The following is a 16,038-nucleotide window of genomic DNA, read 5'->3' as shown; positions in this document are numbered from 1 at the left end:
TTTCTTGCACATTCAATGACATAATTTTGAAAATCCGGATTTAGAATTCAGAATTTATTTGACAAAAAATTTAGTTTAGATTTTATTTTGATAAATTTGACAAGTGAAGTAATATTCTACTAATTTTCTTTTTTTGGGTCCTACACGAATTTTTATTTGGATAAAAATCATATTCTTTTTTCTTTAAAAGAAAGAATATTGGATCGAAATCAGAGAATGTAACATAATAATCATCACCCCGACCAAAACAGCATTCTTCTACAAACACAAATTTTGATCCTGTTGATGATGGTGGCAGAGGTCCATTCCATTACGACCACCAAGAAAACTTAATTAAATAAAAACGAAAGTTTCATAAAAAAAACAAAATCCAAGAGCACGAACTATCTCATTTTGAAGCAGACAGAAACTATCTTCTATTGAAAAACCAGTTCAGCTCACTTGCCACTGTGCTTTCCCTTGTTGTGCGAGTGCGACTGCTTTCCCTTGTTGCCTGAGTTAAACGGCCTGCGTGTCATCATCATCATCATACATATTAATCATCATCATCACCATCATCATCAAATCATATATATATATATATATACATTTCTCAAACCATAGAACTTACTTCTTGCCAGAACCGAAGGACTTCTGACCAAAGGATTTTGGGCTCTGTTTTGCATCTACAGGTGATTTCCCACCCTTCTTTGCCGGGTGCGGTGTAGCAGTGTGTGGACCCTTTTTCTCTCCTGCACCAAAACACAAGTCTTTCAGCAATATTTCCGCTGGAAAAAAAAAACCCCGAATTTTGGGTACCAACCAAGCCGAAGATCAGGTACCCGGACACTATACGAGACGAGAACAAGTTAACGCCGTGAAGAAAAAAAACAAAAAATCGATTTCAGGTAATTGGTTTCGAGATCTAGCATTACCTACTGATACACAAATGAATAGTAAAATGACATTTTGATCCTATATCTTAGAGATATTACATGTACAATTACTAAACTATTTCGCAATTTTGGATTTAGATCCGGATAACTCAAATTCGAATGACAAACAACCCTTAATTTATTATATATATATTTTGAAAGAAAAAAATCAAAATTTTGTATTTACCCGAAAATATCTCAATAACCAACTTTCAGAAAATATCTTGTGCGATCCAAGACATTCAAGTTTGGATTCAAATAACCCGAAAATCTCATATACCAGACCCATGTCAACCACTAAATTAACCCCCACAGGGACAGTGTTAGTTTCAACCCTGAAGTCCTGAAACTAATACTTGTTAAGTCTCTCATGCCGTTCTATTGATTTAGCCAGCCAACAATGATCCTAATGAACACTGTCAAAGCCTAATAAGTAATATCTCATTTTATTTACCTGTCTTTGGCGGAGTGACTGCTGCCTTCGCCTTCTTAGCTGAGACTGGTGTTTTGGATGCAGACTCATTCACCCTCTTCTTAGTTGGTTCAACCTTTACATAAGTACAACAATACGAAAGGAGAAATTTTTATCATCTCAAGTTTAAGAAACTTGTGAAAGGTTTACACTTGAGAATTATCAGTGAGTGATATACCTTCTTAGGGGTCTCGTCATCTTCATCCTCAGAGTCCTCATCTTCATCCTCTGAGTCATCTGAGTCATCAACATCCATCTGCAAGTAATTGTCATAGACAAATTCATCACCCAAGATTCTAGAGAACCAAATTGCATTTCTGTCAGCAATCGTCTAAAATGGGTCGGCACAAAAACTCACTCCTTCCTCAGAATCAGATTCATCATCTTCGTCAGAGTCATCATCCTCTGATTCAGGCTTTACGTTCTTTTTCTCTTCTGGAGCCTTGGCCTTTGGCTGTGCCTCTGCCTTGGCAGCATCCGCCTTCTCATTCTTAACTGCAACTCCAGGCTTTCCTGGACAGCAAAGGATAAGAACACATCAATATACAACAGAGTCAACTGCAGCCATTGACAGATCAACCTCTTCAAGCGACTAGCGAGGATGCATACCATTCAAAGTTATAGCTGCAGGGATCTCCTCTTCATCTGATTCTTCTGAACCTGTGAACATGATGCACTGACTCGTGAGAAACAAGGGCACCATTTAATGACAGAAAGAAGAAACAGAACACCGAGAGAAACGTTTCTTCACTCACCCGAAAAAAATCCCTCATCATCTGTGTCGACAGAATCCATAATAGTAAAGGAAACAACAGAAACACCGGTCAACATAATCAAAGAAACGCACCATGACAAACTAAAACATAGTCAACTTCGGACTCCTCAAGTCAAAACAAAGTCAATGCCCAATGCAAGAGACAAAAACAAACAGAGACACACACAAAATCAAGAAGAAAGTTGTCAAGGATATTGTTCATCAACGTTCGGGGATTTGTATCCAATAAAGTAGACGCTCCCATTCTTCCAGTTGTGAGAAAGTTCAAATTCTTTCTCAAATACCAAATCGAAACTGATCTGGGGGAAGTTTTCTTGGGAAAGGGTTCCCAGAACAAGTTTCTTGTCACCAATCTTCACAAACAGGGGCACTGATTCTCCTCCCTTTTTGCCGTTCGTCTCACCAAGAGATGCCTGCATGCATTACAAAAAATAAAAGGACAATGAGTACTGTCCTGTTGAACTGAAAAGTTCAGAATTGATCCTCGGCATTTGAATACTGACCTGAGAGATGTGGATAAGGGCATCCTCGTCAGGCGCTACTTTAACAGGCTTCCCTGCTTTGACTTCGACTCCTAATTGTACAAATAATCAGCAAACAGCATCAGTTACGTAAGAAAATTACAACTTGAGTATAGACCGAAACATCAATGACTATGGCAGAGTTGGAACTCCTTTTGAGTTTGAAACAGATAATCGAAACTCTCAAGCAAAAGAGCCCAACACAGTATGACGCGACAAAAGGAGACGGAGAGTGCAGAGCATAAAACATGTGGTTTATCGAGCAAAATCGGTCTTCGAGTGCGAACCCAGAAAACAAAACAGAAGCGACAACAACTGATGATGTAATAAAAGCGCGATTTCGAGCAGAGTAAACAACGGCGGAAAAAAAACGAAGTTTCACCATTTGCATATCAAATTACGAGAACTGAGACTGACATTGAAACGGAAACAAGTGGAAGGAGAGAAGATTCTTACCCCAGAACTCCATGACTAAGAATCGGGAACAAATAGAGTTTAAAAAAATGGAGAAATGAGGAATCAGGGCTTTCGAGCAGAGGGAGAAAGTGTGCGAGAAGAAGCGAGGGGTTTTGGGGTCAAATTTATAATGGAGAGGGTTTTAGAAGAGCCTCCTACGCTCGCTAGGGTTTTGACATTTCACATTACGACGTCGTACCAAATACCGAATATGGAAACAAAGCTTATGGGCTTTCTTAATCTTGGATTTATTATGGGCCCTTTATAAAATTATAGATGAGTTTTTCGGGCTTTATTTTGGTCAAATGGATACTCGCAAATCATTCATTTAAAATCCATAAAAATTCTTCAAACTTAAAAAAAAAAATATAGTGGAAAACAAATTTTTAAATTTTTCATTTAACAAATTTATTTCTAAATTTATAAAATATATAATTCTAATTTTCAAACTTGCGAAATATATTATTATAATTTTAAAACTGATTTTTGAACTAATATTATCGAGATTTTTTTTTTTTGATAAAAGGCATTTTGTATTAAATTGAGACATGGTACATAGTGATACTTGCTTCAGCAAGAGTCAAAATAACAAATTACAGACCAGCGCGTTAGTCACCTACGAGACGGGAAAGGGGAGATTAATCTTATCTCATAGTTGAAAACCAGAATTGGATACTTCTACTTGCCCATTCGGGTGATGCAGTCCTCAGTGCCGCTATTCTGGTACGGAAGGAACGGTCCACCTCATCAATAAGCTGTTGAGGACCCCGAAATCTCTGCGTATGCAATCTCTGATTTCTCTCCCGCCAAAGAAGATAAGTACAAATCTGCCAAATGGAACAAGCAGTCCAACGCACAATCTTGCAACTTGGTAATGTCAGCAGTCCCTGAACTATAAGCCACGGGGGTATGAAGGGAGGAGTAGAACCCTCCCTAATGTAGCAGCGAGTACCGAATAAGAGAATGGGCACACGTAGAATATATTATCTCTAGTCTCCCCTGCAGATTGGCAAAATAAACAGCCAGGATCCGTATGCAACCCCCAAGAAATTAGTCTATCTCTAGTGGGACAACAATTTAGGTGGATAAGCCAACAAGTGAAAGCATATTTAGGTATGTGCTTTTTATGCCAAACCAAGATCGTCCAAGGCTCCGGCTGAGAATTCCCGTACAAACACTTCCAGACATCATGAGATGAGAAGTCAGGGAGTACCTTTCCACATACTTGCCAGGTTACCGCATCTTCCTCCTGAGTAAGGGTAGAATCTGCAAGATAAACCGCCAGTTGTAGTGCTTTATCAGTTCGAGGAGGCGGAATCTGCCAAATTTCGTCAAGATAAGCTTCTGCCACTGTTTCCTGCAGATGGATGCCGAGTTGTACAGGACCTCCTCTACCCAACAGATCGACTAAGGGGCCGAGCGGTGTCCACGGATCGAACCAGAAGCTAGTTCGCTGACCATTTCCAACAATTACGCGGAAAAACCCTGCTGCCCAGCCTCTTAGCTTGAGGAGACGCCTGAAAGTCCAGGATTGAGTTGACTTAATTGTGACTGACCAGAATGAGGATCTGGCGAGATATTTGCATCTAATCCAGCCAACCCAAAGGGAGCCAGCCCTGAAAAATAAACACCATATGAGCTTCAGTGCAGCAATATCATTCCAGAGGGCTAGGTTCCGAAGTCCTAGCCCTCCCTGTCCTTTTGGCAGTGTCACCGAATCCCAGGCTACTCTGGCTCCCTTGGTCGAATCAGATTTGCCCTTCCACAAGTAGGCCGAACAAAGCGAGTTAACCTGTCGAATAATAGTCTTCGGTAGGATAAAGGCGCTGCACCAAAAACCTAGGATCCCCGAAATGACTGACCTGAGTAATTGTAACCTGCCCGCAAAAGAGAGAGACTTGGCTGTCCAAGATTCAATCCGGGATCGGATCTTGGCTATTAGTGGTTGATAGTCTGTGGAGGATAGCTTTCTTGAAGACAAAGGTAGACCCAAATAACGGAATGGAAGATCTGCAGATTCAATCCCTATAATTCGCACCATACCTTCCAGCTCTTGCTGGCTGCATCCCCCAGCATAGAGGCTTGATTTGGCTTTATTGATGCTGAGTCCCGAGAGTTCACCGAATTGCTGGAGAATTAGTGACAAAGTTTGCATCGAGGTGTCCGAGCCGTCCGTAAAAACCAATAAGTCATCAGCGAAGGCCAGGTGGGTGATGGCTGGTCGTCGACAACCTGGGTGATAACCCAGGCGGTTGCCTTCTGCTGCGCGGTCTAGCATGTTCGATAGAACCGACATCGCCATAATGAACAAATAAGGAGAAAGAGGACAGCCTTGGCGTAATCCTCTAGTACCTTGGAAGAAACCGAACAATCCTCCATTGACAGTGACCGAAAAGTAAGGTGATGTTATACATGCCTCTATAGGTTTCATCAGATAGTCTGGCACTCCTATTAGTCGAAGAACTGACAACAAGAAATCCCACTCAACTGAATCAAATGCTTTGGCAATATCGAGCTTAAGTGCAATTCTCCTAGAGATGCCTCTCCTTTTGTACCCCTTCAGGATTTCGGCTGCTAGTAAGCAACTCTCGGTAATGCTACGCCCACGGATGAAAGCTGCCTGATTCGGCGGGGTTACCGCTTCGACTATCGGTTTTAGCCTCGATACAATAAGTTTAGTGATCACCTTATAAATGGTGTTGCAGCAAGAGATAGGTCTATAGTCTGATAACTTTTCTGCACCCGGGATCTTCGGGACCAAAACCAGCGACGTTGCATTGACTGCTCTAGGAAGGTATGCAGATCTGAAGAAGTTCTGAATTACTGTCGTGAATTCCGTACCTAATGTATCCCATGCCTTCAGAAAAAACTCAGCCGTAAACCCGTCAGGTCCCGGGGTTTTGTTTGAAGGCATAGATTGTAGGACTGCCTTAATTTCAGCTGCTGTGAAAGGAATTGAAGCCGCCTGCAAGACACTTGGAGGAGCTCTGCCTATAAACCCCTCAATGGCAGCAATATGATAGGAGAGGTGACGTGGAGATCTGGGACAGCCAAATATTGACTTGAAGTAGTCGACAGCTAGGCCCGCTATGCGATCAGGGTCAGTAATTCGTTGGCCATCCGAGGAAACCAAATGACGAATCGTGTTTTTGGAATTTCTAATCAGCATAGATCTGAAGAAGAAACGAGAGTTCTGATCCCCTGTCCTGAGCCAGTGAATACGCGACCTTTGTTTAAGAAATTTCTCTTCTATCTCCTTTAGGTGAGTCCAGCGGGTGAAGCATTGGTGTTCTTCAGTGAAGGTTGCTGCACAAGGATTCCTAAGAGCGTTATCCTGCGCAAGAGACAACAAGTTATGTGAATCGGCCACCTGTTTTTGGATACCACAATAATTGTTTTTGCAAAGAGTTTTGATAGGAATTTTTTGCTTCCTTAGTTTGAGATGAAACTCCGATAGCGTAGAAGCCCGATGTCCCGCCATTTGCCATGAGGATTGAATGGTTGGAATGAAGGTCGGGTGGTCCAGAATGAAATTGAACACTTTGAAAGGTTTAGGACTTGTTTTTGTGGTCGGCTTAAGGGTTAAAAGGCACGGGCAATGGTCTGACGGGTTGGGGTGGGTGAAGGTAGCATGGCTCCGAGGGAAGGAGAGTAGCCAGGAGGCATTAACCAAGACGCGATCCAGCTTTTTAGCAATCGGATTGCTGACCTGTTTATTTGACCAAGTGAAGAGCGGACCTTGGTATGGTAAGTCAAAAATCTCAGTGGTAAGAGTCAAGTTCCTGAACCTAAAATCAATTTTGCAATCAATTTTAGCTGCGATTTGTAATTTTTGGAAATTTTCGCTGGTTAATTTTTTGATTTTTTTTTCAATAAAAATATTTCACCGCAAAGACTTTACGATTTGTCATAATATTTTTGTTGCTAAAAGTTCGCAAGGAAGTGCATTGTTATATAACTGTTTTAATTTTTCTAGTGTTTTTCAGAACACCTTTGACAAATTCAAATAATTTATAAATATTGAATAAAATATCAATTTAAAACATTTGTATATATATACACATGTATATAACACGCATATATATATATATATAAGTATATATAGACATGAGCGCAGACGTGCATTGGTGCATACGCGTTATGAATGTGCATATACACGTATATCATATAAATTATATAGGGGAAATCGCCATAAAAACCCTGTACTTTTCCCAGGTCAACGAAAAAACCTTGTACTTTTTTGCTTACCAATTAAACCCTATATTTGGTATGATTAACCAATAAAACTCCAAACTTGTTAATAATTCACCGAAAACCTCCCGCCTCTGCCAACTCAAACAAAAATGATGATGTGTCAATGACTTGGTTTCCAAATTATGTACACATCATCAAAATTATGACACATCATCATTTTACATAAAAATAAATATCATAATTTATTTAAATTAATTTATATACATATAAATTCAGTAGCAATATGATAGGAGAGGTGTCGTGGAGGGGCTCTGCCTATAAACCCCTCAATTATCGAGATTTTTTATAACACCAATTAACAAGTTTTGATTAACAAAAAAAATTAATTACAAATTTGAGAATTATAATGATATATTTTATAAATTTAATAATAAATTTGTTTAACAAAAATTTTAGGAATTTATTTTCCATCAAGTTTAAGAATTTTTATAAGTTTTACCTTCTAGAATTCGATACAATGAACGATATTTTTTTTCATTTTCAGTTACAAAATAAATATTGAACAAATATTACCCAAGGTGGACATTCCTCGCCCAATTAAATAGCAGTATCAATTAAACCCGAATTTAATGTCATAAAAACGGAAATATTTTAATAAATAGATTTTCTGTTGAAAATGGAATCGAAATTATCGAATAAGACCAACCCATGTAAAAAATAAATGGATAAATTTTTTATAAAACTAAAATAATTGAATCTAAAATTAATATAATAAAAACCCGAGGTATTCAGAATTAATGCTGTACACTACATAATACCTAACCGGTTCAGCCAAACCGAGCCTGGAATCGCATCCCAATTCGTTATTTGTCATGGCCGATTTATACATTAAAAATCATATAATATCAAACCAATAATAGAATACGAAGAAAAATTCTCCATTTCATTCGTAACAAATATAGTTGTTACAATATATATATATATATATATAATTACATAATTTGATATTTAAAACTGGTGAGTGAGTGTAGTGTTAACCGAAATTAAAAACCGAATTAAGAATCTAAACCGAAACTAGAAACCAAAACCGGAACAAGACGGCAGACCCTCAGCTCTTTCCACCTACCAATACCAAATACACTATCCATGAGCTCTCCACCAACCACCGCACTCCTGATTTGATTTCTCCATTTCTTTCTCTTATAAAAATTATTAACGATATTGTTTTTTTAATAATTAATTATCTTGCATAATACTCATCACATTATATAGTATAAAGAAATTATTGACAAATCGCCCTCTACGCGGTTGATTATCGCCAACCACTAACACGTTTGACCCACCTGAAATGTAAATTTAACTTTTAAATTTTCTTATGTATAATTATAATTGTGATTATGAATAGTAACAGAGATGGCGTCATTATGATATCGGAGACATCGTGGACCATATGGTTGATTGATTTGTGTCAACGTAGGAATGTAAATTTCGTGGAAATTATATGAATTTACATTAAATTTATTTCCCCCAAGAATGTAAAATTCGTGGAAATTTATATCGACTGTGTTAACGCTTTGATGAATTTCCGGCAAAATTATATAAACAATCTATTTCATGGAAATTTGCATACAAGACAGAAAACAAAATAAATAAGAAAACAGAAACCCTCTTGAAAAAAAAAAAGAAAACAAAGAACAATAGCATCAAATCGCGGGAGAAATAAAATAAATATTAATCTCCCACGAGAATAACGAGCTCTAAATTTCCTTTGTTCACTATTTCACAATTCAACAAATAATATAATTAACCTTATTATATTATTATAATTGCTATTATTAATTGGTGCATGATGATATGGTTTGGTAGTTGAGTCATGCGTCGTCTCCGCTCGATGACGTGGACCATGACGTCATATCCATGGGATAACTTCCAAGCACTCGGAGAAACGACGTGTACTCCTGCACCTCAGCCAGCGCGTTCTGTGCACGCGCCTCCGCCATTGATGCCTCGAAGTCCAAGTAGAACATGTACTCGAACAGCTTCGCCGTCCCCACGTTCCCGTCGTCGACGATCCTCAACGGGCGGTTGAAATGCGGCCGCGATTCGATCTTCGTAAGGCTTATGTTCCGGAACGCAAACGCGGAAAGAACTTTGAACAGAACGCTGGTCCCATTTTGCTCCTGCGCCGCGAACACGATGCTAGTCTTGAACGGCCGGTCCGTACGAGGGATGATCGGCTCACGTGCCAGCATCAGAAAGCGCGTGACATTCCCGGAGTCGTCTTGGATCCCGTCAGCGAGGATCTGAAGGCCGTACAGATTGGCGGCGCGTGAGCTCGCCACCGCTGCGGTGTCGCGGAGGTTGTTGGCGGTTATGTATGCTGCCGCCGCCGCGGTGTCGTGAAACGACTCACGCGCCGCCTTAGGGGTGAGCTTGTCGAGCGACTTCTCTGTCTGAGCGAGCGCCTGAGGATGCGAGATCACACGATTGATCTGATCTAAACGGACGCCGGGGAGGGCGAGGAGGCAGTGGTGGACCGGGATTTGGACCTCGCCGACGATGTGGAGGCGGTGGCGGAGGAGGAGATCGTAGTTCCGGTGGATCGAGCCACCGAGAGAATTTTCCACCGGGAGAACGGCGCGATCGGCGATCCAGAGCTCCACCGCCTGGAACGCAACATCGAACTGGTCGCAGGGGATGGCTTCGCAGTTCGGGTAAGCTTTTCCGGCGGCCGCCTCCGAGTACGCGCCGGGCACTCCCTGGTACGCGACTCGGAGCTTGGATCCGTGCAACGGCGCCGGCGAGAGGTCGGTTATCGTCAGCGGCTGAATCGCTGTCGCTGGAGATTTCTCGTTCTGGTTCTCGACGTGGACGAGGCCGAGGTCAACGGCGGTGTTGTTGTGACCATTGACGGCGGCTACCACGGCGGCGGTGGCGGAGACTTGGAGTATCAATTAAACCCGAATTTAATGTCATAAAAACGGAAATATTTTAATAAATAGATTTTCTGTTGAAAATGGAATCGAAATTATCGAATAAGACCAACCCATGTAAAAAATAAATGGATAAATCGCTGTGACATCGCGTTGGTAAAACGCGCGCTCCTGGCTGTCGGATTCGTCCTGAAAGCGGAAGTGAGATCACACGACGATGCAGACGAAGCGACTTGCATGATTTGTGCCCCCAACAAAAATGAATTTTGGGAAGAAAAGAAAAAGAATGAAGAGTACAAAACGACGGTTGAAGCTTGGAGTTCTTTCTGGAGAGAGAAACTCAAGCTGAAGAGCAGAGGAAGGTGATGAAGGGGTTTATATACGGCAGAATATGCCAAAGAGACAAAAAAGTCTAAGCATGTCTCGAGGGTAAATCGGTCAGATCCTTCACCTACCACCTTCCATTTATTTTCCTTCCAATATGCATATTTTAATTTTATACTTCCGTATTAAATTTCGGTATATTATATTTCGTTTTCGTAGTTTCACTTCAAATAATAATGATCTCAATATTTATATATTGCACATTTTTTGCCTTTTGGAATGTTTTCTAACAACAAATTTGGGATTCAAATACCAAACAACTACGTTTCGTTCCATGTGGATCGATTGATAGTTTATTTTATTTTATTTTATCCAATCATATATGAAACGATGTTTTTGAAATTGGAAAATAATTTTTTAAGCATATAGTCTTAATAAGACTAAGGATGAGAAATTTTATTAAATAATTGTTAAATAAATTTAAATTAAATCAGTGTTAAGTGATGATAGCACTTTCAAATATTCAATTCGTACTAATCTAAAATAATAACCTAAAATGGATACAAAGATTTTATATAAATAAAGATTAGGTCAATTGTTTCCTTTTTATTATATATGTATGCTTTGATAGGAAAAAATGATTTTTTTTTGTGTACGTGTAAACAATGCAATGGGCCTCTAACTATATTCTCGGTTATCATCTTACTGCCTTTTTCGGATCAAGTAGTAGCAATCTCTACCCGAGCAAAAATTGGTATAAATGTCGAGCCACGCGTCGCCCATGAACTCCTTTTGCTGGATTCGCACTTTGCGTTGGATTTCATTTTTCGAGTTTTTAATTCGGAATACTATTTCTTTAAATAATAATAATAATAATTTGGATCGTTGATTATGAACAATGGTATAAATGGTGTGCATATTCGTTCTAATGTGTTCGGCATGCATACGACTTCTCGTGCAAATAATAATAATAAGAATAAGAATAATAAACTATATATTATTCGTTCAGAATTATAATGGATGTTAATTAATATATCTCCAATAAAATAATTAATGTTATATTAAATTCTCTATTTATCAAAGTTGAATGAGCTTTGTCTGGTTATTCGATCTTAACGCATAGACGAAATATATAAAGAAAGATTGTCACAATTTATTTAAAAATATCAGATTGAAAAATGAGGTTTTTGTTATGCAAAGGATATATATATGTTTGCATCTTCTATACACTCGCTAGCTTTCATATAAAAAGCCAATTTTAATTATTTTCGATGTAGATGAAATGTGGAATGTGGAATGTGGTATAAGCGAGGAGGCATAATTAGAAAAATAAAATAAAATAAAAAGCTTATACCATATAGTACAAGTATATTGAACGAAAGGTGATAATTAATTATTATAATATTCTTGATAAAATGCTAATGATTATTAATTTTCTTACGTTTACAAAACTGTTTCAGAAGACTATAAATCTTTCGTTAAAAAATGAGAATTTTTCCGGCCCCAACTGATATGATTGGACTTGTAACACATATATTTTGATTAGATATATAGCTTGGGGAAAGCGTGTTTTTCTTTTCTTTTCTACACAACAATATCATAGTATTTTGATTAGATAAATAATTAATAATTTAGGCAATAATGTTGGCCGATTTATTGACCGTAAAATTTAAATTGGTGGGGGTTGTTGAAACTTATTTTTAAGCTCATGGCAAAGTTGGTGAGACCCTATATATAATATATATATATATATATAAACATGTTGATTTGTTATCTTTATCTCTTATTTTTAATGTTGAATTTTGAATAATATATTTTAATGGTCAATTTATATCAATAACGCTTTATACATGTATTTATAATATAATTAGTGAAAAATGTAGAATTTTGTGTAATTACAACTTTTAGTTGGTTTTCAAAGAATAAAAATGAAAGATGATGTTATATTTGATTATATGAATCTTTAAGTATGGAAGATCCTCTCTTTTGACGTTAGGTCGAATTGGTGGGTGGGAATGGTCTTTTTAATTATATATTATATTTCTTTTGTAATCCAAAGATAGAAATCGTAATAGCGAGTATTTAAGATATGGTCAAAAGAACGTTTTATTTAAATATAAAATACAATAGGACATGTTTTTCATGTTTTACGTCTTCGTACGAACAAGAAACTGGTCCACTTACACGGCACGTGAAGCGTTTACGGTTTACACCACCAGAAGAGACTAGTCATTCATGGAACCATGCAAGGACCCAGGAACGTAAAAATTCAGAGAACTTACAAATACATACATACACTACGCGGATAATTGGGTCTGTATTTTATTTTCGGGCCCGTTTACAAGAAAGAATTAGGATGTAAAATACGCTCAACTCGCGGGTTATTTGACAATCTATATTTTTCTAAATTGGGTTAAAAAAATTGAGGTCTAAACAAACGAGCCCAAAGAACCAATTTCAAATTTTTGGCGAGGCAGTTCGCGAATCTACGAATTAGTCCGTCAACTAGAAAAAATATAATTTTAAAATTTTTAATATTTTTAGAAGATACGTAAAAAAAAAAAGCATATACTCTTATCATGTCGATGAAAAAATCTTTTACTTTTTTTTGTTGCTAATTAAATCATATACTTTGTACGATTAACTTATAAAATTATAAACTTTTTAAAAATCGTCGAAACCCCGTGTTTGACAACTCAAACAAAAATAATGATATACCAATTTTCTAAGTCATGAACGCATCATTACAATTATGTCATATCATATTTCAAACAAAATTTTAATTGAATAATTACTTATAATTAATAATATATATAGATATAAATATCCACAACACGTATATATTATAACTTATATTATAAATAATATATTAAAAATTAAAATATTTTTTTAAATTTTTAATAATTTTAGATAAAAATTGTAATTTTTAATAGATATTTAGTTTGTTTTGTATAAAATTTTAATTTTTTTATTATACATAATATTTAAAGTGCTTCCGCCTCAATTCATTTGGCATCACTACGAATTTTATTAAATAAACTAGTAAACCAAATTACTCTCATTTTTTTCTAACTTTGGCGATGGAGACATAAGCGAAGAACATGACAACAACAAGAATGGAGAGTTTTGAGAGCTTGTGAAAGACGTTTAAATTACGTTAAACGATTTATGATATCTGTCGATGTGGGACCGTTTGATAGACATCCGATGATCAGTATATACATGTGGAAACATCATCGTCAAAAATATCGAAACCTTCCATGTGCATGGCGGCTTGAAAATGCAGCGTTTTGCTCAGACGCGCACAACTTGATGTCGTTCATAACCGCGATAAGATAATATCCTTCATCCGACGGACGAAAACGGAACATTCCCTGTTAAGAAGCCACAAACATAACTAAAAAGTTATAAATATTAATGATAATAATTATGAAATTTTATGTCAAATATAATTTTAATTATTTATCATGCACGGGAAAACCAAACATCAACACTTTAACAACTTCATCCAAAGCCAAGGAGAACGAGGGAGGTGAGCCAGACACGAGTCGAGTCGGTTCGTTTGTTTGTCTCGTGATCTAAGGTGAATGTAATCAAACTAAATAATTTTCAACTAGCCATGAAAAGAGTCGGATTTGGATGGACTAAAAAATTTTGAGATCGAAATGGATTGGGATAGACAGGATCATGTGAATAACCTATAGCTGTATGCCACGTGTGTATCACCTGGTTAGAACGGACAAAGCAAAATGTTACGGTCCCCGTCACGAGGGAATTAGAAAATTTCCTCGAATTCTCGACCCAATTTGTAATACAGTAATCTGATTAGATTTTCGATGTTTTTCAAATCTCCACCGCAATTCCACGTTTGGGCTTTCAAGTCCAGCAGTATCGAGTTCTTTGAAATTTGGGCTTTCAAGCCATCGTACAATATGGGCCTTCTCAATGGGCCCATTCTCCTCACACAAAACAAGACGCATTTAATGTTGCCGCGTAGGCATTATTAATCATATCTTATAAAATTACAGATAGTGGTGGAGGTAGAGGAGGTCGTGGATAGTGTCGGTCCACTTATACAAATAAAACTTATTCAAATCTCCCAGTTACTGATTCTTCGACACCGACCGTATGACCTTCACGAACGAATCTATGTTTTCACCTAAAGATCCGTTTTCAAGAACCCTCTCTTTCATCTCCTTGGCTCGTTTCCTCATCTCCTTCGACTCGTTATGGTTCGGATCCATGATTTTCTTAACGACCTCGACGATCTTCTCCCTCGGCACGAGAGCTTCGTCGTGACGCTCCTTAACTTTCAACCCGATTCTCCAATCTTCAACGATTAACTTGCTAATGAGAATCTGATCGCCGTAGAACGGGAACGTTAAGAACGTGACTCCGGCCATGACGCCTTCTTTCGTCGAGTTCCAACCGCAATGGCTCCAAAACCCTCCGACCGATCTGTGTGACAAAACCCTAACTTGGTCGCACCACGGCACGACAAACCCTTTGTCTCCGCGTAGTTCTTTAAGCCCATCGGTATTGGACCGAGCCACTAGCAAGAAGTTCACACCGGTTTCGCGTAAACCGGCCATGACTTCATCCATTTGTTGAGGTGAAACCGGGACGTGGCTCCCGAAGGCGATGTACAGAACGGAATCCTCCGGTCGGCCGTCGAGCCACTTGATGTAATCTTGGTCCACGTGGTGGCTCGGGCCATGAGCCACGTTGCTCGTGGGTGGTGCGACGGTGAGCAATGGGGTTTTGAGGATGGCTCGTAAGCGGTCCAACGCTTGTGGTTCGAGTTCGTAGATGGAAGAGATCATTACACATTGAGTTTTTGGGACGAGAGAGAATGCTTCTCGAAACTTTGGCAGGATAAAGTCATGAAGGCCATTGAAGACGCCGAGAATCTCGTGGAGACTGGTCGGAGAGAGTCCCGGCACGTAGTCCACTCTCACATCATTTGCCTCTGCCAGGAAAAAATATACATAGATAGAAAAAAAGATATATAATATAAATATTTTTATTAGAAACTCTTAAGATTAAAAACCACGAGATGATTCTACAACCACATATTTGTTTAGGGTTTTAAAAATTAAAAACACTGGGTGAGAAATTGCATAATCTTTTCTTGCCTGACAATTGAAGGTTGTAGTGCCCATTTTGCTCTAGAAGGTGAAGATGTTGGTACAAGGTGAACATGGCGACGGATGTCGGCCAGAAAGCGGCCACCGGAATATTCCTCCGGCCGGCGACCCTCACGGCGGCTTCGAGGAGAAATGTGTCGGCGACGAGGAGACACGGAGGCTCCTCCGTACCATCGAGGAGTTTCTCAAGAGGAGCCTCCATCTTCGTGAGCACCGCTTCGATGAAGTCGCGAAAGTCGCCGGCTTTTGCCAACTCGGCGAGCACAACGTCCTCCAAGACCACGACGGAGATGCGGCGGGGT

At 38.7% G+C, this 16,038-nt stretch overlaps 3 protein-coding genes across 3 annotated transcripts; all 3 read right to left on the bottom strand.

Moving 5' to 3' along the window:
• Positions 1 to 198: 198 nt before the first annotated feature.
• On the bottom strand, positions 199 to 3,246 carry LOC104814806 (histone deacetylase HDT2-like). Its single transcript, XM_010542997.1, has 10 exons — positions 3,139 to 3,246; positions 2,665 to 2,735; positions 2,357 to 2,574; positions 2,142 to 2,164; positions 1,996 to 2,046; positions 1,745 to 1,899; positions 1,565 to 1,642; positions 1,369 to 1,462; positions 611 to 731; positions 199 to 507 (listed from the first exon to the last, which is right to left on the bottom strand). The coding sequence occupies exons 1-10, from the start codon at positions 3,149 to 3,151 to the stop codon at positions 438 to 440; spliced, it is 894 nt and encodes a 297-aa protein (XP_010541299.1). The 5' UTR covers positions 3,152 to 3,246; the 3' UTR covers positions 199 to 437.
• Positions 3,247 to 8,926: 5,680 nt separating this feature from the next.
• On the bottom strand, positions 8,927 to 10,777 carry LOC104815126 (arogenate dehydratase 5, chloroplastic). Its single transcript, XM_010543447.2, has 2 exons — positions 10,379 to 10,777; positions 8,927 to 10,283 (listed from the first exon to the last, which is right to left on the bottom strand). Exons 1-2 carry the CDS (start codon positions 10,502 to 10,504, stop codon positions 9,204 to 9,206), a joined length of 1,206 nt encoding a protein of 401 aa, XP_010541749.2. The 5' UTR covers positions 10,505 to 10,777; the 3' UTR covers positions 8,927 to 9,203.
• A 3,708-nt stretch (positions 10,778 to 14,485) lies between these two features.
• On the bottom strand, positions 14,486 to 16,030 carry LOC104814805 (UDP-glycosyltransferase 87A1-like). The gene is made up of 2 exons (XM_010542996.2): positions 15,725 to 16,030; positions 14,486 to 15,558 (listed from the first exon to the last, which is right to left on the bottom strand). Exons 1-2 carry the CDS (start codon positions 15,936 to 15,938, stop codon positions 14,693 to 14,695), a joined length of 1,080 nt encoding a protein of 359 aa, XP_010541298.1. The 5' UTR covers positions 15,939 to 16,030; the 3' UTR covers positions 14,486 to 14,692.
• Between the last annotated feature and the right edge of the window lie 8 nt (positions 16,031 to 16,038).

This window comes from Tarenaya hassleriana, unplaced genomic scaffold, assembly GCF_000463585.1.
Source record: "Tarenaya hassleriana unplaced genomic scaffold, ASM46358v1 Cleome22, whole genome shotgun sequence".
Lineage (NCBI taxonomy): Eukaryota > Viridiplantae > Streptophyta > Magnoliopsida > Brassicales > Cleomaceae > Tarenaya > Tarenaya hassleriana.
This window is presented reverse-complemented; position numbering and strand designations above follow the sequence as displayed.